General features: G+C 37.1%; 1 protein-coding gene across 1 annotated transcript in view; it reads right to left on the bottom strand.

The window, feature by feature from the left end:
• Wdr64 (WD repeat domain 64) overlaps positions 1-27481 on the bottom strand; it is a gene marked incomplete in the record, with an annotated part of 121404 nt that overhangs the window by 64580 nt on the left and 29343 nt on the right. Inside the window, 2 exon segments of the mRNA XM_013520508.1 lie at positions 10127-10266; positions 19871-19950. Coding sequence (XP_013375962.1) covers positions 10127-10266; positions 19871-19950 — 220 coding nt within the window.

The raw sequence follows: 27481 nt of genomic DNA on the forward strand, positions 1-27481 counted from the left end.
AGAGAGAGAGAGAGAGAGAGAGAGAGAGAGAGAATGTACTCTTTAAGGACTTGGCCCCAGTGACCTACTTCCTTCAGCTAGATCCCATTTTGTAAAGTTTGCATCATTTCCCAATATCCCAATATTAAGTTATGAACTCACTAACAGATTAATCTGTTGATGAGTTGAGCACCCTCATCATATAATCACTCCCCAAAAGCTCCAGTCCTGAACGCTGTTACACGTGGGCCAAACCTTCAATGTATGAGCCTCTGTGGGGGGTGGGGAGATTTCAGATGGAAACCATAGCAGTTCCTTTAGACAGAGATTATATGAAAATGCATACAGGCACAGGGTCTGATGGAATACTGGGCACTTGCCAGGGTTTGACCCATATTAACATAGTAGGAAGTCAGGTTTCCTAAGAGGGTAGCCCTGAGACACATCCAGCTGGCTAATCAAGGAACGATGCTGGCTGTTTTGGGGAACCACATTTTATAAGAAATGAAGGGCACTGTCAACAGAATATCCAGATGGTTATCTTAGCAGGTTGTAAAGAATGTGTGTATGTGTTTGTGTGTGTGTGTGTGTATGTATAAATATGTGAGTGTAGGTGCAAAGGGTCTGAGGGATCTTTAAGCTGGTAAGATGGTAAGGAGGAAGTCTGCAGAATAAAATAGTATTATAAAGACTTTTAAACACAATATAAACTACAAAGAAAGATCTCTAAGGACAAAAATCAGAAATAGCATAGTTCATCTTAAGCAAATGTTCAATAACAGTAAAGTTTCATCTTACAAAATAGAGAATAGTAGACATTAACAAGAGTAAGAAGCATGTAGGGCCTAGTTTCCCACTCTTTTTGTGGGGCATCAGCTCTTCCAGTTCAGAATCAACACAGGTCTTCTTTTGAAGGTTGCCAGTGAGCCATCCTGGGTTGGTAAGGTAAAGGAAAAGCAGCAAAGCATTGCCCATGGGGTACTGGATCTGAAATCATGTGCCATCGTCCCCTCTTTCTACTTTGTATCTTTTCTTTCCAAATGGCCATTCACATTTTATGAGCTAAAATCTCCCAGAATATATTTGTCTTCCCCAGAAACTTTTCCTATAGCCACTCTGAAAAAAGTTTTTAATTTTTTTTATTTTAAAGAGAAAAACTATAAAAACAATGATACAGAATTTCAAAACAAGATAAAAGGAGATTAACACTGGTTAATACATTGCATATTGTTACTGTCAAAGTAGTTGCTCAGATTACATGATATAGGCATGCATAATTGATCAAACAATATGAGCACAAACTGTTGTGAAAAAAGTTTTGAGACAAATATCTCTTACACTTGAACAATGGGATCACAGTTTTCCCCAAAGATCACCATTCTGCAGGTGTGTTCAAACAAGCAGAACAAAGGGGGTGGCAAACTACTGGAAAAAGTGAAACCAGGCTTTCCATCATGGACGTTTCCAGTTACTTTAAAAGTAAGGAAAAACAAACACATACACACTGATCTTGAACTTACATCGAAGAAAGTAATCCTATACCAAGAGATCAAGAAACTAAACCAAGGAAAGATCCCTTATTTACACAACTAAAAGAGAACATATTTTAAAGTCAGCTTTTCTTTCTGTTCCTGAGTGTATCATAAGAGCATACATTTCTCCACCAAAAAGACAAAAACTCCATCTTTCTTTTAGTGAAGACTTCCTGAAGCATATATTTCACTTGGATTTAGAGGGTAGCTATAGTCAGGTGTGGTGACACACACCTGTAATCCCAGCACTCAGGAGACTGAGGCAGAGGATCATAATTTTGAAGTCAGCCTGGACTACATTGTGAGATCTTGTGTCAAAAACAAACTCAAAAATAAAGGGAGGAAGAGGGAGACAAAATAGCTAGGAATGGGAGGACAGATAGTGTGGACAAAGGTGGGAAAGCACAGCCTTTGGGGAAGAGTTTGATGCAGCTTAGAACATCTGAAGATGAGCAAGTAAAATAGAGCTGAAGGCATTCTGGTTCTAAACCACGGAGAATCTTAAAAACTGGAAAAGAGAACTTGGATATTATTTGTAAGGCATGAAGTGCTTTTCAAATATGTAAGAAGGCACTGAAAAGTTATAAGTGGGTTGGAGGAGGATTAATGTGACAGTAAAATTCTGGGATGGCATTGTAGCCAGGGTTCACAAGGGGAACAATACAGGACACAATTTATAGAATTATTTTATAATAGTCACCCAAAGAGTCATATACAAAAAGAGTGCGGGAAATCTGTCTACACACTAAAGACCAAAGAATCATCCAGCTGACGGCCTGGATCCCATGGTACTGTCCTGCATGAGTCCAGCTGAAACCTAGAGCCCATAACAGTGCCCCCCAACTAGTGCAACTGGAGGCCAAAAGCCCCCAACAATGTCTCATGTAGGTTTGTTTCACAGATCTGCATTGGGAAGGCCCAAAGATCAGCGGTGGAAGCTAGAAAGTCTGCCAGCAGGATGAAGGATCTATGCCAGCAGGCTGAGGGATCTGTACTGGAGACAGGAAACAATGCTCAAAGTAGGAACCAGAGCTCTCCATGAAAGATATCACAGCCATTCTCAGAGACATCGAAATCCCAAGCTCCTCCCAAGATGAGAACAGCTGAGTCTATATCAGGAAAGCCAGCATGACAAGCTTCTCTAGGAGACTAAACAGTAGTGCACCATCAGGACCAGAGCTCCCCCAAAGTGAACCACAGCCATTCTCTGCGACAACAAAGTCCCAAGCTCCTCTGTCCATGAGAACAGCAAAGTTCATCAGGAAAGCCAGCATGACAAGCTCCTTCACGAAAACCAACAGCTCCCTATAGCTTCCCTTCTTCTCCAGTTCTCCCTTTTATGCCACTGGCAACAATCCTCAGGTGGGCCTCCCACACCCAGCACCATGCTGGTTCAGTTCAGCTGGGTGTTACAAGCTGACCACCAGTTGTCAACCCACCACAGATCGTTTGGAGAAGGAAAGGACAGAAGATAGGAGGGCACAGGTACCTTCTGAGACATGCCTTCAACTGGGAGTTTCTCATAACCATTTTAAGAGAATGAGGTGAGTGATATGGGATGCATTTCAAAAGCTTAGAGATTGATCAGTGGTAGGGGTTGGGGAGGCAGAACGATCCAAAGTGACTTTGAAGTTGGATCACTGCTCACTATAAAACAATGATACTAATAACTACTAGAGACAAGTCATACGTCAGAAAAAGATTTGAATTAAAAAAGAATTGCAGCTTTAGATTTGCAGAATATCTTAAAAAATAAATTAGAACTTAATTTGTAATTGAGGAAAAGAATTTTGAAGACCAACACAACGAGTGTAAGAAGAGAAGCAGGGTTGATGACATGAGGCTCTTCATGGGGCAGCGTTCAGATTAAGAACAAAGAGGAAGGATTTGATTTAGCAAGAAGAGAATCTGCTTGTTTGGGGCTGGTGGAAATGAAGAGAGAGATGGTAAATGCAAAAGACTGAGGTATAAGTTATGAAGGTGGGATCAGGAGCTCAGGGGGAGAAGATTCATCTAACTATCACATAGACTTGATGTTTAGTCTTCAAGATAAGAGTATAGATGAATGTGTACCATATGATACATTGGAATTTTTAAAAAGATAACCATGACTTATTCTACATCATGGACCACACCCATAATCTCTACCTGTGTGGCACAAAGAAAGCTCAGCACAAGTGTGGATAGATCCACGCAAGCCTCACCACCACTACTGGAGAGGGAAGAGAGCATGCCTTCTTGATAATTGCTAATATTTATTGCAGACCGGTTATATACCAGGTACTGTGTCATATGCTTGATTTGCATAAACTCATTTTTCCCCACTAAGTTCTTTTATTGTGTCTATTTTAGGATTTTGGTGTATGTGTGACACAAATAATATACACACACAAACATTCATTATTTCAGACAATGAGAACATTAAGATGGGCAAAAAGGGCAATAAACTTAAAGATATAGGGAGATTTCACTACTAACTTTTGGCATATAATAATTCAGATATTTTGCTTTGCATTAGGGCATATAGAAAGGACCACATAAGATATATATATATATATATATATATATATATACACATCTTGTTATTTTCACTTTACAATGTATGAGTATTTTCCCATACAAATGAATGGAAGTACTTATTTGATTATTTTTTCTTTTATTTTAAAGAGAGTAGTAAAAAAAGAACAATAGCAACATACCAACATCACAGACATAAACAAAATAAAGCAAGAACATTAAAAATGATACAGGGTTTCAAAACAAAATGATAGGAATTAACAGTGCTTGTTATATTACATACTGTTATCTTCAACTACATTGCTCAGATTACCAGATGTAAGAATGGAAGATTGTTCAAACCATTAAAGAGAATAAAAAATAATCATTAAATAAAACATTACAGACAATACAGAGTTTCACTAGACAAGATGGTAGGAATTCACCAATGGTTGTCCTATTGCATATTGTTGTTTTCAAATCAGTTGCTCAGATTACTAGATATAGGCATGCAAAACTGGTCAAAATATAAAAAATTTTAAGCATTAACTGTTCCTTTCCTTATTTGATTATTGAAATTGCATCAAAGAGAGGCTGACAAGAGTCAAATGTAAATCTAAGCATACTAAAGGATTGGAGTAAAATCATAGCAAATATTTAGCAAGAAAATGCAGACAAAAATATAGCATTGACAGCATTAATACCAGAAAATAAATGAATTCAGAGGCAAAGCATTAAATTGGCTAAAGACAGTTCTAAATATGTCTTAAAATTCAGATCTTCTATCTCCTCCAAACACCTTTCCATCCCATTTTCCTGTTGTCATCTTCATCCTTAGCATGGCTTCAATCTATGTCCCTTTAAAATCTTCAAGACACTGAAACAACCTCTAAAATTCGGTCCTGTCTGCTTGCATTCAAACTCTCCATGGGGATGCTTTTCTTTCCTCATTGGCACACTGCACTTAGAATTCCTTTCTGTCTCTTTGCAGAGTTTTTGCATGATGTTATCATTGTTTCCTGGGTTGTGTGGAGTAGTTTCCTTCTTACCTTGTGGTATCCATCTCATTATCTCATTTAATCCTTATGAGGAAGATACTCAAGTTATCCTCTTCACTGATCTCAAAATGACTTGCCCAAGGTCACAACTAGTAATTTTCAGAGCTGGCACTTAGATTTAGCTTGCCTGATTCTGGAGGTAATTTTCTTAGCCGTGTTGCTTAGGGTGAGACAGTAGCATAATCTTCATCTGTGAGAAAATTTTAGCTATGGTCATGGATAAACGAAGCCCAGCCAATCTCCAGGCCAGGCTGACAAACTATTGGGTTTGCTCTGACCTTATCTAACTGGAACCTATGATAAAGACGGCTTCTTGCTCTGAGGCACACCACAATCTAGTCAGCTTTGCCTTTTCTCAGGTTCCTACGTAGCACTTCTAAAGTGAAAATTTAAGAAAAATAGCAACTTCTACGCCCATTTGAAATCTGTTGTAAATCATCAAACCATTTCTATTTCTCCTCTTCATAGGAAAAAAAAATCAGCCTCCCGGTAGCTAAAGCTGTGCAAGAGAAGGTCACCAATCATTGTGCCCACTGGTTTTGCCAATGAAGTGAAAGTAAGTGAAGTTTATATTTGTCTCCTTGTTTTTCAACATTTGTCAGTTCTTCTGGAGCAGGAGATGTGGCATAGCTGTTCAACACTTGAACTCTGTGACTAGACATATCATTTTAGCACCTAGAAAGGATACAGTTTTAGCAGTTTGAAGAAAAAATAATATCCTCATAGAGATACTGCAAAACCAGGAGGCAAGATAAAAATCTGCCTAAGAGCTCAAGAAGTCGCATAGTTTCTACACAAAAACTGAGACTTATGAAAGTTTAGAGCAATGAAAGCTACTTTATGTAAATTAATTTGAAGGGCTGTTACATGTTACAAAGCCTATGTGTCGCTTTGGTTGCAATGGATAATAGCAGTAATGATAACAAAGATAGCTTCAGCGGACTCACGGTGCTTCATGGCCTGCATGGTCCTTCCTGACTCACTTCCTCTTTCCCAGGTCTTCAGGGAGCTGGTTCCTCTGGCCCTTCTGGCTTCTGGTTTGATGTTTCCTTTTCAGAGATTATATGCAAGCACTTCACACTACTGTGCTTTCGAATTTTTACAGTCCTTACCACTGTTTTCTTATGTATTTGTTACTTTGCTTGTTTCTCTCTTGACCTAGGAGGGTGTAAGTTTCCTCAGGACAGTTTGTTGGATTTTCTGTCTCTAGAACCCAAAACAGTACCTGACGTTTAAGTAGACACTCAAGGAATAAGCACTTGCTGCATAGCCAAATAGATTCTTTCATCTTGTCTCTATCACAACCCTCTGGGCTAAGCATGCTGATATTTTACAAAGGAAGAAACTGAGTGGAAAATATTAACTTCCCAAGTGGAGCTGGTAGGATGGTTGAACAAACATCGTCTTAACACACACATTATGTTTAAAAGAAATTGGAAAGGTTATCTGTTCAGTCTCTTCATCTCTGAGCATGAATGGCCTCAATTTTTGCTATAAAGATATTTTATCTTTCAGTTTTCTAGAGGAGACTCCTAGGGTCACTTTGTCACATTTAGTTTTAGTGTCTCAAAATCCTGTCTTTCCATTATCATTTTTAAAACTGAAAAGTTTCTCTATAGAAAACAATGAAAATTTTCCTAGCAATAGGTAAGAGATGAAATATACTTTTAGTCTGGCACAATCCTGCCACACAGGTTACTACCAAAATACCTTGCTGTTAATCATCCCTGAGAATATAAGATAGACAAGACAAATATGTATTTTTAATGGGTTGATTATATTACAACTTGTTTCATTATATTTCACATGATATGTTGTTGAGATATTTTTGTATTGCTATTTATTTATATAGTGTTGTGTCTATATTACATTTCTATTATGAATAAGCAGACACCATAACTTACTAAATCAAAAGTTTTTTTCTCTTGAATTTTATTCTTTTAGCATGTCACACTAAGTACCTCTTTTTTTCAGTAGTAATACCGATATGTAATACATATACCATAAAATTTATCCATCTTAAGATTCTATTAGTTTTCAGACAGTTATGTAAACCTTATCATAATCCTGTTTTAGATGGCTTCCAGATGAATTCTAATTTTCTTTTTAAAAGGGGGAAAAGTAGAATAAACTTTTTGATTTAAAGATCCCACTGACTTAGAATTTACTCATAGGTCATAAAAATAGGTACCCTTTATGTACAAAAGATTACATTCGGGCAATCAAAGCGTCTTGAGCCTCATTTTATTTCCCTGTTGAAATGACAATACAGTATACTCCCTTATCTATGGTGTGCTTTCTGCAGTTTCCTTTACCTATGGTTTACAAATGGGCATGTGTGGTCTGAAAATATTAAGTGGAAAATTCCAGAAGCAAACAATTCATATGTCTAAAATCATGCACCGTTCTGAGCACCATGAGAACATGTGTCCCACCAACTCCTCTGTCCTGCCCACATGTGAATCCTCCCTTGGCACAGCGTGCCCACACTGTACACCATTCAGCACTTCATCATGGTCATCAGATTGACTGTGATGGCATCACAGTGCTATGTCTCAGTAATCCTTTACTTAATGACTCCAAGAATAGGGATGCTGGCAATTTCATTATGGTAATTAGTCATTGTTAATTATATTTATTAATCTCTTACTGGGCCAAATTTATAAATTAAACCTCACTAGGTGTACATGTATAGGAACAAACAGTATATGCAGGTTTGGTGCACTCCTGACATCAGGCATCCCGTGTGACTTGGAAGGATCCCTCTAGGATAAGAGGATAAGGGGGCTGGTGCACTCTGCATTTCTTCTTTCACAGGCTGTGCACCATTTACATGACTGTTCTTTACCACATGGAATGAAGTGTGGGAACCTTATTTTCATTTGTATCCCTTTACCCACCCTGCCTTTTAAATATAATTGTCTATTTCTGTTGTATATATTGAGCAACATGACATAAAATATGATAATTTTTATTTTAACAATCAACTATTAAGAAACTCTTGAGAAGTGGATTAAGATATTATACCACCCTTTTGCCATTTCATTTTCCTTTTTACCCCTACCCAGCACTATGTAAACATGACTGAGTTTTTTTTTCAATTTTTCAATTTTTAAAATTTGTTCATGTTTGCAGTACATAATGATTACATTTCTCCTGGGGAGGTGGCGCGTGTTAGTAACACAGCACAATTCTTTTTCACCCCTTCCTCTCCCCTCCCTCACTCTCCCTTTGTCTCTTGGTCCCCTTCCTTTTGCAGAAGATCTGCAGGCCTGTGTATTTAAATCTTTCTCCTTCCACCTCCCCTCCTTCCTTTTGTTTCCTACCCACTTGCCAAAGTTGTATTTGTTTAAGGATATTATTCCGGTTTCTTTCATTTTTATTGGGGTTTTGGTTGCTCTGTTTCTGCCTGTAGCCTTGTTAGTGAGTAGAGGGAGGCAGTCTGAGCTGAAAGCAGCTAAGGGTTTGGCTACACCCAGCCACAAGGTAGCCCATAGCCTCATACAAATTACTTAGGTCTCATTTATCTAGTTCTGTAAAATAGTAGTAATAAATGTATAGGGTTATTAGTAGTATCAAATGAATTGGTATGTAAAATACTTAGCAAGTGCTTAACACTTGGTAAGCATTTGATAAATGATGACAATTATTATAGTTTACAGAAAGTTTCGGTGTTTGTGTAGTCATATTTATCTTTCCAATAGCCATAGGTGCTATGTCTAGGAATTACCTTAAATCTATATGAATAGTCACCTATGTTTTCTTCCAGAAAATTCCAGAATTTCTATGATCTTATCATTAACTCATATGGAATGTATTTTGTTGCATATTTTATGAAGTGAAGATCTGACTACAATCCTTCATACACATAAGCTATACATATGATTAATCAGATTTTCAAATATTTATTGAATAAATCATCCTTTGTTCACAAATTTGAAATGCTATTTTTGTCTTATACAAAATTGACACATATATTTTACCAGTTCCTGTGTTGTCTCTTTTCTTTCATAAGTGTGACTATTCTGCTCTATTTTATTATGACTTTATAATTTGTTTTAATATCTGATAGTGTCAGCTCATAATTAAATCTTTGAAAGTTTGTGTGGTATTCTTGTATATCAATATCTTTAACACTAACTTTAAACTTGAAAAACTGATGCTTAAATAATCCTGCATAGTATTAAATATATAGATTAATTTTATGAAGAGTATCTCTTGGAATGCAATATTCCCATATATGAAAACAATGTGTCTCTGTTTATGTTTTTATTTTATTTTATTTTATTTTATTTTATTTTGCAGAACCGGGGATCAAACTCATGACCTTGAGCTTGCCAGGCAGGTGCTTATGCCCTGAGCTATATCCTCAGCCTGTTTATGTTTTTAAATAAAAGGGTCTCAGTTAAACTTCATAATGACCTTGACATTAATAGTGAATATTGCTTGTTAAGGTTATTTCTAGGTATTTCATATATTTTGCAATTGTAAATGGTATTTCTTTGACCATTTTCCCCTCACTAGTTATTGTTCTTATATAGAAATTATTTTTGTAAATTGCTATTTTGACCACCTACGTTATTGTACTTATCCTTCCTCAAAAGTTAAACTGATTTGATTGAATTTTTCAAGCAATCACATTATTTGCAAATCTAGTAATTCAGTCTTCTCATTTCTAATATTTATAACAAATTTTCCTTATTATATTACATTGGCCAGAACATTTGAAACACTATTGTATAACAACAGGGACAGAAATTCTTGTTTTTCTCTCTCCCTAATGATGATGTTCTTATCTATGCTGGGAAGCTTCTTATATTTCGCTCCTGAGGATAATATTGGATTCATCCCCAATATACTTATCTTTAAATATGTCCTTTCTTATAAATTAGAATCAATAGAAACAGAGGACAAAAGCTCATCATGCCTTCCTCCATTCTAACAGCATTTCTCTTAGTGACTGACAGTTCTTTCAGTGAAAATTTATATGTGCTCCTGAGTCTTCCAATAGTTGATTGGAAAAAAAATGATTTCATTGGTTTTTGTTGTTGTCGCGGTTACCTTTGCAGAGGAAAGGCTGATGATGTGCTGATCTTTTTCATTGGTCACGATTTCGGTGATGCTGAACATGTGTCCCACCAGCTTCCCCACAGGCTTGGTGCTGATGTAGGGGTGCCACAGCCGGAGGACTTTATCTTCTCCTAAAGAGGAGCACAGCCAAAGATTATTTTCTCAACTGGCCAGAGTTTAAAAAGGACCCCTTTCAATCCTATCCTTATGCTTCTTCTAAATCACAACCAGTTCTGTGGCCCGCATTCTGTGATTGCCCTGCTGAGGGACTTGCCTTGTGGGGGATCTGCTGCTTTTTGTACCAGTTGCTTTGTGATGTTTGTATTTAGGCATACAAATGTGAATTCTCATAAATATTTTATGAGTACTTTTCTCGATTCAATACTACCCTACTCCTTCATGCATTAATGTATTATTTATACTTTATTTACTTCCAAAAAGTATTTAAGGCAGCTGTTCTTTAGATTTCACATTCTTAAATTATGCAAACATTATAATAATAAAAGAAATCAAGGGAATAGGAAAACTGCACAAAATTTCCATCACTGGAAACAAATCAACTGTTTTTATTTTTCTGTCTTCCCTTCAAACACATTTCCATAAGCACATATAATTTCTACATAAGTAATATCATACCACAGATTCTTTAAATTATTACAATCATCATGCTACATGGTAAAAGGTTTAAACAGTATAGAATAATATAATTTTTATTTAAAAATGTCTTCTGTTTCCCATGATTCCTAGCTTCACTCCACTCCTTTAGGCAATGTTGTTAACTTTTAAAATACTAATTATACATGCTTCTAGATATATTTTAAACCCATTTTTTGAGATGAGGGTGTTACTCTGTGCCTACACTAGCCTTTAACTCCTGCATTCAAGCAATCTTCCTGCCGCAGCCTGTAGGGGAGCTGGGGACTACAGGTGTGCACAACACGCCCATCATTTCTTGTTTATGTTTATAGAAAACCAAGGGCCCAGGCTTTTATAACTATAATTTTAGTTGTAATTTCAGTTTCCTTCTTAAAATGTATTTTCATTTTTAATTTGTGTATACTAATTGTACATATTTATGGGATATAATGTGATATTTCAATACATGTATGCAAAATGTAATGATCAGATCAGGCTAATTTTGTTCTGCTGTTTTTTTTTTTTTTTTTTTTTGAGACAAATGTAATCCATTCTGATCTTGAACTTGCTATGTTACCCAGGCTGGACTCGAACTTGTGATCTTCTTGCCTCAGCCTTCTGAGTGCTTGGATTACAGCTTGTACTGAACTATGTCTGCTAATTTTATCTTCTTCTTCTGTGAACTATATGACCACATCCTTTGCCAGAGATCTGTTGGCATTTTAATGACATTAAAAGTGAAAATTCAATCAGAAATCTATGGTCATGTGTGTATACACACATACACACACTCATGCATGCATTCAGTTTTATGACAAAGCTTGACTAGTTGTCTCCTCAACCCCAGAAAGAGTACATAGCTAGAGTATTTCTTTCCCAGGATACCTTGCAATTAGATGTGGTCAAATTGCTAACTTTTAGTCAGTGAACTACAAGAGTTTATTTTAGATTTCACATGACTGAAAAGAAAAAACTTCCCTTGTGTTTGAGTCATTTACACTTTGGAGTTTATTTGTTACATCAGCCTACATTATTTGAAGGAATCCATAGTTGTAAACTATTTATATTTTTAAAAAGTAATCTATACCACTTGTAATAGTATATGAAATAGACTATTTTAAAAATATTACGTTTTCTATTTCACAAATAACTCATTAAATGTCATCCTGAAAGTTGAGTCATAAACATATCAAAGAATTTCAAGTGGGGGAACCCTAGAAATTATATATTCTAGAACTCTAACATCACAAGAAATGAACTCCCAAAGATTACATGAGTTTAGTTAAATGATTCATTAAATGATTTAATTTGATTTAGGTATTTAAATATGATTTGTTCAGAATGACATCAGAAAATGGAATCTACTTAGAAATACTATAGTTCTAACATTCCAAACAAGCACCTTAATTATGAGGGAATGTTAGCTTACTAAGCAAGGTTCTATAATAGCTTATAATCTAAGCTATGATTAATGTATAACCTAAGGTATTAAGAGCCACAATTTACATATACATATAAAAACCCTAAAATTCAGTGTAATTATTTTAATTCATCTGGTAGCATGTATTTGGACATCCACAGGATCTGCTTGGTGATACATACTGTTTTTTGTATAAATAGACTAATCCACTGAAAGAGCCAACAAAATATGGGGTGACAACCAGGTGACTTTGTAATTGGACATTGGTAAGCCAGCCAAGTGTGATAGATACAGATGTCTCTGTACTTCTGATTATTCTGTTTGGCCCCAAGAAAAAGGAACATAATATTTTCTCTGCCTTTTTCTTACTCTCTCGATCTATCTTTCATGTCAGATAATGGCTAAGAATATCCTCATACGCTTTAAACTCAGTGCCCGGCTAATGTGCCTCCCATATTTATCATCTTTTACTATTAAATTCTTTTGTCTGGATCTTCTTTTAGAGTTTAAGTGGTTTGAAGGAAGAACTTTTTCTTATGTAGTGTGGTAACTCTATTGTGTAACCTATCGTAAGAATTCAACTAACATTCATTGAACAATTTCTGGCTTTGAATGCTGGGGTGATGAATCACACCTCACAGGTCTAGCTATCAAGTGCTGACGGAGGGAAAAGCATGAATCTCAACAAAAGGCATCTTTGTTCAATGTTCATCTAACTCCTTCGGAAAAAAATCACCTGTTTTATTTCTGAGGCTCTCAGATTTGGAGATGAGAAGAAGCAGGTTGGAAAAACAAATGGTATAGCTGATTCTCGGTTTCCATTTTTCAAGCCACTGCTTGGGACTGAATTGTATCTCCTTAAAATTCACATGTTGAAGCTGTCACATTCAGTGTGATGGTGTTTGGAGATGAGGCCTTTGGGAGACAACTTGGTTTAGATGAGGTTGGGGGGACAGTCATGGAGGGACCAGTGCCTGACAAAAATAGGAACCAGAGAGCTTGTTCCCTTCCCTCACCATGTGGAGATACAGCAAGCAGAAGGCCACCTACAAGTGAAGAGGACAGCTGTCCTTGGGAACTGACCATGCTGACACCTTGCTCTTTAACTTCTACTCTCCAGAGCTGCAAGAAAATATATTTCTATTGTTTAAGCCACTCAGCCTATGATACTTTGTTCTGGAAGCTCAAGCTGATTAAAAGAGGAATCAAGCTATTTTCAGAACTATAATAAAGGAGTAAGTGGGATATTACTTCAATTTAAGACTTCATGCTAACCTTATCAATGTCAAGAACAAACATTTCTTGAGAAAATTTTTTTTTTTTCCGGTACCAGGAATCGAACTCACAACCTTGGGCTTGCCAGGGAGGCACTGTGCCACTGAGCTAAATCCCCCCAGGCCTCTTCAGAAATTATTATATGCTAGTATTCTGTTAGGTACTAACAATCCAAAGAAACTCTACATATTGTCCTTGCCAAAGTCTACTTTTCCAGAATGCTAAAACATATTCTTTTAGAATTAATTCCAAGATTTCCTCTCCAGTGCCTTCTCTAACCACCCATTCCAGACCCTGGTGGACTTAAGGCTCGTAATGTGTTCACAGGATGTTTTCATCAGATTTCTTTTATAGTACAAATCCTATTCAACTATGGTTGTTCATATCTGCTTATTGTTTATCTAATGAGTGCTGTATTTCTCATTTGTGGCAATGCTTGACAAATAGTGTTTGATTCATGTTTGCCAAGTAAATGAATCAGTTAGTAGAGCCACTCATGAAACAATAGTACATATTTTGAGTAAGTCTGTTTTGCTTTGAAACTTGGCTCTTTCACTACTAGCTCTATGAACTTGAATAAGTTGCTTTGCCTCACAATGTCTGAGTTGCATTACCTCTATGGTGGGAAAAGTGAACCTTTGCCATAGTTTTATTTTGAGAATAAGTGCAAACACACAGGTATAACTGAACAGTCCCAAGACTGTAAGCTGAGCATTACTACTACTACAGTGCTACTATTACCATTATTATTAGTAGTAGTATTCTAAATCCTTGTGCACACACGCACACACACTCACACACACACACACACACACATCCATGAAGCATGCTGCCTGCTTTTGAATGTGTATAATCCAGTAATAGCGATAAGGCAAGCATGAACTATACAGAAGGAAAATAAATATTCGTAGGAGGTATCAAATCTGAGGATGGGACTTCATAAGTAAAATGGTTCATTCCCTCTTTCTTTGCTATTTTCCATTTGATTTTTTTCGCTTTTTACTAAGCAGGATTTAGATAAAGCCACTCATCAGATATAGGATTTTCTTTCTCTTAGCAACTGCTTATCTGACTTGGTGAGTCACTTGATCCAAGTGCATCACTGCTGATGACATGAGCTGGCTCAGTTCACAGAGAAAAGCAAGAGCGAGAGAGAGGACCTCTGAATGAGGCAGATTACAGTGCTCTAGGAAGAACAGAGGCTGAGACAAGGACAAGTGACTCCACCTTACCTCTGCCAGCTGAGGCGCTGAGTGACTTGTGGCAAATTGTTTTCTTTATGGGGCCTCAGGTTTTTCATTTTTAAAATTATGATCTTCCAGCTCTGAAAAGTTTTATGATTTTTTTTTGCTCTGGAAAGCAGGTTACTACAGTGAGAGCAGAGGGCAACCTCACATTATGCACAATGAGAATGCTTTCAGGTTTTTAGTTACATGCTTCAGACTAGGTACTTCCAATACTTCAGCATCTTGCCTGCATTTGCTTTTCACAGGCAATTGCCAAGAAGTCGCACACTACTGAGGTATGCTCAGGACCCTAAGCCTCAGGCCCACAGATAGTGTTGGGCCGTGCTGGCTGAGGCCTTCCCCACAGTGGGCCTAATCACTCCTGGAAGGTGAGGCTAGGCTATTCTCAGAAGGAAACTGATAGCTTGTGTGTCTCAAGAAAAAAATGCAATAGCATACTTTCATCGGACACATCTCTATGTCTCTTAAACTGCAGCGTGAAGGAAACTCAAGTCTTCTAGAGGCTCACTACTTACTGGCAGATGTCATCCAGCTTTGCCTGCTCCCATTGCTGTTAATGGAGCTTTTACATAGTCTGTGTGGTGGCTTTTCAAAACCAGAATGGGCAGAAAGGGACATTATACCAAGCTCTCAATGCCTCCAGTATTTCATCTATATTACTGTTGTGATGCTTGTCCTCATCACCTATTGACTCACACTGTATATTATAGCCACCCATAAACTTATCTTATCTGTACTATGAGACTTCAAATTCTTGAAGGTTAGGAATACAACCTGGTACTTTTAAGGTTAATGGAGCCTCGTTGATTGTACTGTGTAGAAACTATTCATTGAATGAAACTTTTTTTTTTGGTTTTTCTCCGGTACCGGGAACCGAACTCATGATCTTGCGCTTGCCAGGCAGGCGCTTTGCCGTTGAGCTAAATCCCCAGCCCCTCATTGAATGAAACTTATCAAGAAGAAAACACTTGCAGAGCCTCCAAGTTATCTTGGATAGCAGAAAATTGTTCTCACACACTGAACCTTTCACATAAGGAGCTGGATTCTTGAAATAATTAGTGGAGACAGCAATGAGTAAAATATTCTTGATGGTCACCAAAATAATGCTCAAGAAACATGAATTTTTTTTTTTTTTTGCAAATACCTTGTCCTTTTTTCTCCCCTACCAAAACTGCTTTTCAGGCTTATCAAAAGCCCCTTCACATTTAACACATTCAAGCACGCTTAGCAAAGCAGCTTTTACTGAATATTTTGTGTCACCAGCTGGTACATACTGTACATTTAGCATGTGCTTAGCTGAGTTGCTAATCAACAAGAGTATTCTCCTGGGAAAAATGTGTTTTCTGTTATTGAGAATTTGCATTTTTTACTAATAGAGGCTCCATAACTGTGACAAGTTAATAAATTATGCATGGTGAAAAGTATTAGCTGCTTGTTAGTCATGCTGCTAAATGTATGATTGTCTTCATGAAAACTAGAAAACTTATAATTAGTAAGTTTTCAGAGCTGTAAGTTAGGATTTTACAGTATAACGAACCCTGAGGTTAATGAGCCAAATAACTTGAACCATAACGCTGAAATAATTTAAATCCAAGAACTTTACAAAATAATTTCCCCCCAATGATGAAAGTATTAAGATTAAAAAGTGTATTGAAACTGGTATTCTTAAAGTTGTACTCTTTTGTGTGAGAACAAATGGTTGTCCAAAGGAGCTGGTTAAGATTAATATGACAGCATCATGTGACAATCATATTTTAGAAATCAAGCCTCACTTTAGCCATACATGTAAGTGCTGCTTTTCTAAAGGCTTTGTGTGAATGGCGTGGGCAGAAGCATAAGGAAAGGCTGATATTTTTACTTAACGAAAGGTATGCAGTGGTATGTGAACAGATTATTGCTGTGGGCATTGCTGTAGTTTGAAATGTAAATGCCCCCCAAAGACCCATGTGTTTAAAGGCTTGGTCTCCAGGGTGTGGTGCTACTGGGTGGTGGTGGAATCTTTAAAAGGTAGGCCCTGCCCTGTTTGGAAGAAGTTAGGTCACTGGAACATTGCATGTTCTTGGAGGGGATGTTGGAACCCCGCTCCTTCCTGCATCTCTATCTTTGTTCTCTGGCTGCCATGAAGGGAACAGCCCTTCTATGCCATGTGCTCCCACATTGATGGACTGTGCTACCACAGGGCTGAAGCAACAGAAGTGAGTCAAGATAAGCCTTTCTTTCTCTTAAGTTGATTATTTCAGGTATTTTGTCACAGTAATGGAAAACTGACTGTTACAGCCATGTTTGGCGTTTTATCTCCACCATACTATGCATCCTCCTCTCCTCTCCTAGAACATCCCCTATCTTCTTCTGACATATATAGTCCAGGGCAGGAAATGTTGTCATTTATTGCAAATGATAAGCCAAGATAATCATCAATTCTGGAAGAGGCCACGGGGATCAAGAATGCTGACATAAGCATCACATTTCTTTCCTGAAAACATCTAATTCTAGCATCTGTTCCTTCGTGTGTTTGGGACCTCCATGGGAAGCTCTTTAGATGATCACGGTACTTAGAAACTCAGATTCCTGTTTGTTCCTGTTTGTTCTTAGAATCATTGCCACCAAGTTTCAGGAAACCTGGTAACCGTCTAACTCATGACTCCAGGATAATCACTTTGCAGACTTTGTATCTATATACCTTCCTTCCTATTCTTGATTTCCTTCATTGAATTTTAAAAATCTGTGGCCATTAATGCTTTGCTTTTCTCAGTGTACAGAGCTATAACTTTATGTTGACTAACAGTGAATTAGCAAGCTGAGTTTCAGACTTTCCAACAGACCTTTTTAGTTTATCTCTTTTTGACCACACAGTTCTTTGAAAACTATAACCATAGGGTCAGCAGCATCTTGAAATGGATGTAGTTCAATTTCCTCATTTTACTGGATAAGGAAAACAAGCAACAGGGAGAATTCAAATGATTGTTGAAAATTACACAGCTTATTAGTTGTCAGGCTATGACTATGCCTAGTTCTTCTGGCTTCTAGTACATTGTTTTTATTGTTTTTGCTGTCCAGTAGATTCCTATATTATTTTGGTTAGACATTTGAAACATAAGGTAGTTTAAAGTACTATATAAGGTCTAAAGCTGAACACAAATTTTGATATAAATGTTACACAGTATACTTGGAAAAAGAATCAGCTTTGTATTTTCAGGGGAGATGACCTATCCCTGAAGCAGGAGCACAGCTGTCTCTATCCTTAGCAATGTAGGGACTTCAGGGGTGCAGCAGCTTACTCTAGATAGGAAACCCAGCATTGCCTACTGTGTGTGTGTGAGAATAAGGAATTTAAAGAACTCATATGAAAGGGATGCGTGGCACTTGCTCATTTAATACCTCATCTTTTTTACAGTATTTTTATTCTAAACTCTTGCCAAACAGTACATTTATTGAATATTTTGATAGATGTTCTTGTTTTTAAAAAGCTTCTTTGCTCATTTTGTCTTTAGACTTGTTTCCAATTCAGACTACTTCTGTTGCTTGTTTATTTGTGTGTCTGTTCTGTTTATCTGCATCTTTCAAGCCCGTGTGTCCCTGGTCTCCTCTAAGGTGACACTGGTCTCCTAGAAGGTCCTTAGAGCTCCTCTTCTCCCTCATCTCCAACCAGGTCTTTTTCCATCACTAAAAGGAATTTGTTTTTGGGTGTTTAATCAAACCTGACAGTTCTTGTTTGCTCCTTTTCCCATCTAAATTCCCTCTTCCTAATTCCTTTGTAACTGTCAACACAATTGCTGCTCTTCCATATCCTTCCAAACTTTGAGCTGGTTCATCTCTTTTACTAATGTCCCATAGTATTCTATCCCCACGTGTTATGAATCATTCACTTACAGCATCTTTTTCTTTTTTGATGCAGGGAACAAACCCAGGGTGTTGTTCAGGTTGAACTTCTTCTCTGTAATGGATCTACACCCTTAATAGTATTTTCTATATCTTCAGAGATTGGCTCTTTTCTTTCTTCTGTGATCCCTACAATGTCAGACCTCTCACGTATGATATCTATACAGCCTTCTAACTGCAGTCACAGATTTATTTATTCCAATAACCCCCCCACATCTACCAAAGTTCTTTTGCCTATGTGTTTCAAATAGATTGGATTAATATTGAGAACCTACTATGTGCTGGGTGTATATTAGCTCAATTAATCTTACTATCATATGAAATGTTTTTATCATTAATGTTTTATAGTATTATTATTATTATTATCAAACATATATTGAGCATTTAATATGTGCAAGACAATAAGTAATTATTTGAATTACTTTAATTTTATAAGGACCTTCAGAGCAGGCACTAACATGAACTCTACTTACAGATGAGATGGAAGATTTAGAGAGGAAATAACCTCCTCACCACACAACTTCAAGTGGATCTGAGCCCAAGCTCAGAGCCATCAAAATATATCAAAGCTCCAATTATTTTTTGAGACAAGGTCTTTCTATGTACCCCAGGCTGGCTGTATAGCGATTCTCCTGCCTCAGCCTCTCGAGTGCTGGGGTTACAGGCATATGCCACCATGCCCAGCCAAATCTCCAATATTATACAGGCAGTGTCGGCATGTCAAAGGCTATTTGAGTTTTCTACACTTCTCCTGAAACTTCTTATAGTCTCATCTTTCTCCTAACTCTCAGAAGATGCCCTCCTTTCCCACTTTCTTCCTACTTATTCTCCCTTGAAGGTTCATAGTCTTCAGGATTTTTTCATTGGCCCTTCTTTCTCTTGACTATAAACAGTTGGGTCTTCGTGATTTTTGTTATGGACTCCTGTTGAGCATTTCAGAAAAATTTGAACTTTCTTTCCAGAAAAATGAACATAGGTATTTAAACGTCCTTCCTTTAAAACACAGGAACATGTGCTCTTATGCATAAAATAAGTTCTAGATGGATTAAAACTCTAAAGATAAAACTAAACAACAGAAGAGATAGTAAAATACAAGAAAATTTACTTCACCTACTCTTGGGCTGAGGAAAGTTTTTCTAAGGGTGCCCTCAATTCCAGAAGCCGCATGAAAAGGACAGACAGGTTTGATTTAGACACATTTTTAAATTCCCTCAAGATTATTCCTAGCAGTACTGTTTGGAAAGCAGAAAACCCTCCTGTAACGTTCACTTTTCTTACCTCCAGTGATAATCACATTCGCTTTTACACAGTAGCAAAAAGTATTTGCTCCTTTTGGCATGGCAAACTCTCTGACAGGCCTGGGAAACACAAATTAGATGTAAAATGTATACACTTTTCTTTATAAAGCTAGTCCCAACTTCTAAATGGATTATATTTAGTAAGCTCATTTCTAAATTGTTTGTAAATCCATGTGCCCAGAGAAAATATAAATAATTATTAAGTCCTCAGTGACCCACAAAATCTACATACTTTATGCTGTGGTTTGGGGAAGTGTCCTCCAGAGGGGTATTACATAAAAAGCCTTGTTTCCCAGCCCATGGAGCTATCCTGTAGTGGAAGAAACTTAAAAAAAATGAAGTCTTCTGGGAAGTCTGCTGATCATTGGGGGCGTGTCCTTGAAGAGGACTGTCAGACCCCAGCCACCTCTTCTTCCTCTCTTTGTTTTCTGGTTGCTATAAGATGAACACTTTGTGCTACCATGTACTACCCCTCTTGACGTGCTACCTGGCCATAGGACCAAAGGCAACAAGGTCAATTAATCATGGACTCTAAAACAGTGAACTAAAGCCATTCTTTTTTAAAGTTGATTTATCAGGTATTTCTTACAGTAAATAAAAATGAACTAATACACATTTTAAAATGTAAAAAACATTCTTAGTTCGCTGATGTTATAGAAACTGGCAGGCCATTGGATTTGGCTGAGAGGGCATTTTTGGTTAATCCCTGCATAAGATGGCAGAACACGAAGCCCAAACCAGTGTGGGGCTATAACACCTTACCTCATATCCTCAGAACTTAATTTCTGTTTTTACCGATACTTTTCAGTGTATTTCTTAGTTCTTAGGTGAACAAACAAAAAGAACAGCCATGTGTGGTGGTGCATGCCTATAATCCCAGCACTCAGGAGGCTGAGGCAGGAAAATTGCTGCAAGTTCAGGCCAGCCTGGGCTATGTAGTGAGTTAAGGACCAGCCTGAACTATATAACAAGACTCTGTTTCAAAAAACAAAACAAAACAAAACAACACCAACAAAAAACAAGCAAAAGGGGCTAATACATACTGAGTGGTGTCTGTGCCAGGCATTAAACCAGCCACTGTTCATGAGTTAAGTAATTTTCATAAAACTATAAGGTAACTATATTCATTCCCATTCGCAGGTGAAAGAACTGATAGTAATGTGTTCAGTGGTTATAGAGGTGTTGAGTGCTGGGATATCTAACTCCAGTCTATCTAACTCCACAGCAACTTTACCAGAGGGGTGCTATTGCCTTTCCAGTATCATACCTGGAAGATGGGTAACTAGTAATTGTTATGTAAATGTAGCTTAGTTGTTTATCTCTTGCAGAGTGTCAAGCTACCAAAGGGTTAAGTGTTTAGTTTATGGGTGACAACAGCCCAACATGTTCTACAGGGCATAATTAATTACAGATGTTCATCTTCTTGCTGGTACAAAACTCCAATGCTGAAATTTCCATACAAAATTATAACCAGAATGGTAATCACTTCTGAAATGTAAATTTTTCAAGAGAATTTTGTTTCCTGCCTTTTGGGGAGCTGTGCTGGTTCCTATTTTAACAGCTGGCCAATTATGTATGTGTATAAAGACAGTCTCATCCGGCCCAACTTAAGACTCATAATAGGAAATTGCAGAAACAGGAAGATATTGAATGGAGGGAACCCAATTCTCATTCTATTGAGCTGGCTCTCCAGTGGATGGGATGGTTCAGGAAAAACATGATTGCACTGGATCACTTGAGAACCCTCTTTAGCCTTTAGATTTAGAAAGAGAGCGTGACCCATGTGACTAAATGAGGAAGTAGCTGAGAGGCTCAGCCAGAGTCTGAACAGATCAATGATCACTGTTTGCTGAGGTTGTCCTAGTATCTTTCTCTCCCAGTTTTCTGACTCTCACCTGATTAGATCACCAACTAAATTCCAAGAGATAGGAAGCCCAGAATTTGTCTCAAAGATAAACTCCTGACTACTGCAAAATAGATGCCCTTTGGCGTGAAGACCAGAACACTCTTGTTAGTTGGAAAATTAAAACTTCTATATAATCTAATTGTGTACAACTGCTAAGTACCAAACCTATGGAACGATATACAGAGTAGGAATTTAAATTCCCTACAATATCATTACATAAATTAAAAATACATTCAAACATACATTTTGAAGAAACATAAAAATATACATTAAACCTAATAGATTGGTTGCCTGTGTGTGTGTTTGTGTGTGTGTGTGTGTATCTGTGTGTGCTTGTGTGAATGGAAGGGTTGCAAGGATAAATATAAAATAAGAGAGAGCATGAGAGTGCGATTAGTTCATCTCTGCTCTTGAGATTTCCTCACCAGAAAAAAATTCAATGTGTCTATAATTGTGCTATTTCCAGGGCATACTTTTTCCAGACAAAAACAAATTATCTACACTGAGTGGGATTTATAAAAAGAAAAAATAAGAAAATAAGCAATATCTACCTTAAAACTTAACCCAGACATTCACAACTTGACTGGAAGTCAGATCCTAACACTTGGAAAAAGGGAATACTGGCAACATCATCTCCTCCCAAAGGAAAATATAATTCCTTTCTTTTCCTTCTATCTTGTAGCATTTCTTATTAACAATACATGGAAATTAAAGTCTTCTTTAAAAATCCATTCTTCATAAAAGAGTTTAAATGCTTTTAACTGCTACAGGATTTTATAGTTTTCAAAACACCATCACTCATCTCATTTTATTTGATAACTACCAAAATCCTGTGTGGTAAGAAAGTTAAGACTACTTCCATTCATCAATGATGTTATCAAAGTCTATATAACTTTAGTAACATATCTAAGACCATAGGGCTAATACAGAAGTGGTAGTCATGACATTAGAACTACTTTGTCGTAGCACAAATTTATTCTTTCACTCACAGTCTTAGTAAATAGTTCCCATAAACAGTCCTCTCACTTGGGAGGCTGGTAGTCACCTGACGCACAAATGTTGTTTTTCTGGGTTGTTGCCTGAGGAAGTGGTCAGCCCATGCAGATGTCTGCTCAAACACTGTCTCCTCTTAGCGGACTCTCCTGACCATTCTATCCAAAGCACTGCCACCCGTCATTCTCCACCTCTAACCCTAACCTTACATCATTCCCATCCTATGTTCACTGAAATGTATGTCATTTACTTATGTGTTTATTCTCTGTCTCTCTTACCTGAGCTCAATGAGAACGGGGAGTGTCGGCTGTATGCCATTATATCACTACTTGGAACAGTCTGCAATAAGCATGCTGTAGATATGGTTCAAAATACAAAAGTAAAATAAATCCCTCTCTTTTATTCCTCTCATCCTCTAGTTCCTCCATTCTTGTAATTATACAAGAATCTGTCCTCTCTGCATCCCTACTATAACTGGTTAAGTTCAAATCCTCATTTTTTCTCCTCCAAGGTACTGCCATGTCTTTTTCTCAATTGGTCTCTTTCTTTTCACTTGCATTTCCTTAGGCTAATCTCTAATTTGCTCCTAGAGTGATCTGTCAAAAGAACATATTTTCATCACTTTCCTGTTTAAAATATTCGATGGCTTTCTCTACTGACACACTCCGGGTTAAAATTCCAACTTCATAGCATGGCGTACAAACCCTTCCATGTTTGGCCTGTTTAGCCTCATCTTACCCAACGCCTCTCCCCTTGACACACCTATAACACCAAACCACTTACAGTTTCTAGAACTCACCATCTTCTTCACTTCCGTACTTTGCAAATGCCAGTCTTCAATGTATCCATTTATCTATTTCACTCTCACTCAATTACTTAACCTGGCTAACTCATACCAGTTCTTCAGAACTAAGCACACATCACATCTCCGTCAGGAAGCCTTCATCAATTTTTCTTCCCCTACAGTCCTACTTTCAAAATCTCTCAGCATTTTCTCCTTCTGCCATGTGCCTTTCTTACATGTATGTCATGGTCTTTATCATCCTCTTTGGAAATCATGTATTTGTTGTCTCGCTGATTAGACTCAAGGTCCAGGTATTGGTTGAGGAAGAGAGATCATAAGCACATATACATAAGTCAAAAATTCAAGACAGCATGGATTTCACCAGCCCATGAATATTAGTGTGCAGCAGAAGATGGATGTAATCCACGAGGAATATAAAATGTGAGATAAAAAGTTGGTGAAGGACAGAACTGCAAGGAACACTCCAGAAAGAGCCAGACAGCAAGAAGCAGCATGCAGAGAAAGAACAGCAGTGAGGTGTTGGGAGAAAACTCTGGTTTTCCAGAAGCCAGAACAGCAGGCGTTATGCCTGAGATGAGTAATGTGGAATGCCCCAAGGCTCTCTGACTCCACAGAATAGCAGAGGGAGAAGCTCTAGTAGAGAGGATTATAGAGGGAAAGAGTGATGTCAAGAGAGTGGGGAGAGTGAATTCAGAGCATTCTTTCCCAAAGTTAGGATGTGAAGGAAAGAAAAGATGCAATAAAATCATTAGAGAGAAGTGTAGACCAAAGAAAAGATTCCTCAGGTCCAAAATGACTTAAGCATTATAGATTGAAAATAAAAAGAAACTAGGAGAAATTGATATAGCAAGATTCTGGACAAGGTAGAAGGAACTGAGGTTACTAAAGGAGGACTTGATCCTTCAACCTCTAGCAAAAAGAAAAGAAGGAAAGCTTGGTGTGCCTGTAGATAATTTTGAAAAGTGCACTGAATTCTTGAGGCCTCAGAGTTTTGCATTACACAGGGAGACAGGGCATCAGGGGGTAGTGGAAGGAGTTCAGATTCGGGATAGTCACTGAGAGGAATGGGAAAGGAGGCAGATCAAAATGTGTAAAAGGGTTAGGAGCCTAGGGTTAAGGCTCTGCTCAGCAGAAGGGCTGGAATTTTTCTGATTGATGCAGTGTGCAGACAGGGACGTAAGAGGGTTTGGGATATAGCTCAGTGGTGCAGCACCTGCCTGGCAAGAGCAAAGTCCTAGTTCAATTCCTGATGCCCGCCCCCCATAAAAGCAACAACCAGGGATGTAAGGCAAAGAAGAACGCTGGTGAGAGTTCAGATGACTAAACAAGGGTACAGGTTGGTAAGGAGGAAAGAAGCTCAAGGAAAAGATTGATGAAATACAAGATAAGAAAGAGGTCAAAGTACCAGACTTTGGTGTCATTGAGTTTGGTGTACTGGGAGGCAGAGTCTTCAAGACCTGATAAGCAAAGGCACAGAGGTCAGAAGAAAGGCTCTGGAGTTTTTTTTTGTTTTGTTTTTTTTTTTTTTTTGGTTTTTCTCCGGTACCGGGAACCGAACTCAAGACCTTGCGCTTGGCAGGCAGGCGCTTTTGCCGCTGAGCTAAATCTCCAGCCCCGGCTCTGGAGTTTTTGAAGAAATAAATTTTAGGTTCTGTGAGGAAGGACCTGTCAATATTGTTCAGAATAATCTCTTGATTTCTTTTATAATGTTAGCATTGGCATCAGGCAACTGAATTCATAATGGAAAGACATTCCTTATGAAGGAAGAAAAAAGCCATTTCATCCTCCTAAATGCAGACTTAGTATGTTTATTATGGCAGCGGTAACTTTTCTTGATGACATCACTGCTAAACATTTTCTTTAGTCCCTCTGTAAGACTTCTTGTTCTGATTTCTCTGGCTTGCAGAGGACAATCACTTATCACCTCCTTTCCTGAATTTCCTCAGCGTCTATAATTTTAAACCTTTCAAATGGTCTTTAACACACCGCTTTAGATTGTTAATTATCATCCTTTGTGCTGGTGTGTCAGTAAATGCTTCATATTTTGTTGAGATGAGGAAGTGGGGAGGGTCACTGCTTCGTAACGTTTGCTGTTTTTCATGAACTATTTATTCCTCCTTTGGGCAATTTCAAACTCTGAAGGTGACATCTTTGAACATGGAGTTGGGGAAAGATATGTAGTTGTGCAACATTATATACTATTTATATGTTCCACAGACATAAAACATTTTGAGAAAGTAAGTGATAGCAAATTATAGTAAAATAAATAAGAAGTGATGGTTTGAGTATTACTGCACCTGTTTTTTAAATATAATTAAATTGTGAATTTATGAAACTTAGTTTTAGTAGTAATTATAGTGTTTAACAACAGACTTCCAAATTCCTAAAATTAACTTTCATATATGAACACACATGAGCTGGCTCTGGCATACCATTGATATATCTGTAGTTCTTTTTTTCCTACTTGGACTTTTGAGCATTAAGAGGTGAGGTAATGACTTAAATGTATTAATAAATATTTGTTGAGTAATTGATTTGTTCTTGGACTAAAGCTAAACTGTGTGACTATTATTAGTTTCTAGTTGCCATGTTATCTGTTATAATTACACTGCTCAATTTACTGGAAGTATTTCCCCTGGTAAAATCATGGCTTCAGATTTGCATATGCTGGATATGAAAACTATCTAGATCTTGAAGTAGAGAATGTGACTACAAGGGCATATACCTGTGTGTGTTTTCATAATGTTGCTTTGTGCTTATAAATACATCAAGAATTTCTATCATAGTATGAAGTCAAATTAGATATAAAGATGCGTCTATTTCTTAAGTAAATTTCAATTTATATCTTCATAATTAATTGATATATCTAGATTATTGACAGTTAAAGTGATTATTGATAAAATCAGATTAATACCTACTGCATTATTCTTTTTTATTCTTTGTCCTCATTGATCCTATTTTATCTTGCACTCTTTTTCTTCCTTTGGTGGTTGGAATTCAACATTTTATATGATTTTATTTTCTCTGCTCTCCTGAATATCAATTCTCATCCTCTTTTTCTTTCTTTTAACTTTTTAAAAGTAGTTGTCCTAGAGTTTATAATAAGCACTTTCAACTAATCTGAATCCACTTTTCAACAACACTGTACAACTTCACTAGGAAGGCAAGTGCTTCACAAAAGCAAAGCAATACTAATTCTATCCCCCAGTCCCTCATTTATGCTTTCATAATTATTTTATTATGCATAAGCATACATATACATATGTGTATACATGATTAAAGACATCCTTGATATTATTTTGAACAAACTGTTACCTATTAGATCAGTTAAAAATAAGAAAAATAAGTTATTTTACCTGCGTTTTTGCTACTTTTTGATACTTTTTCTTTTTAATGTATATATAAATGTCTCATTTATATCATTTTTCTTCTAAGAATTTCTCCTAATATATCTTGCAAGTTTTAATTTGCATTGCTCTAATGGCCAGAGTTATTGAACATTTTACAAATTCCTCAAATTTTTTTTTACCTGAGAAAATTTTATTTCTTCTTCACTTCTGAAGTGTAATTTTGCAGGGTAGAAAATTCTAGGCTAATTGTTTTTTTCCCTTCTCAGCACTAAATATTTCATGTGACTTTCTTGCCTGTAGAAATCAGATGTAATTCTTATTCCTTTTTTTCTCTAGATAAGATATTTTTCTCCTCTGTATTCATTCAAGATTTTTTTCTTTTTTTTTGTTTTTCTTGGAGTTTGAAAATAATATGACTAGATATGTACATATACATTTTTTTGGTTTTTGGTTTTTTTCTCTGGTACCGGCAATCAAACTCATGATGTTGCACTTGCCAGGCAGGCGCTGTGCCACTGAGCTAAATCCCCAGCCCTG

The sequence above is a fragment of the Chinchilla lanigera genome, unplaced genomic scaffold (assembly GCF_000276665.1).
Source record: "Chinchilla lanigera isolate Chin_1 unplaced genomic scaffold, ChiLan1.0 scaffold00005, whole genome shotgun sequence".
NCBI classification, from domain to species: domain Eukaryota; kingdom Metazoa; phylum Chordata; class Mammalia; order Rodentia; family Chinchillidae; genus Chinchilla; species Chinchilla lanigera.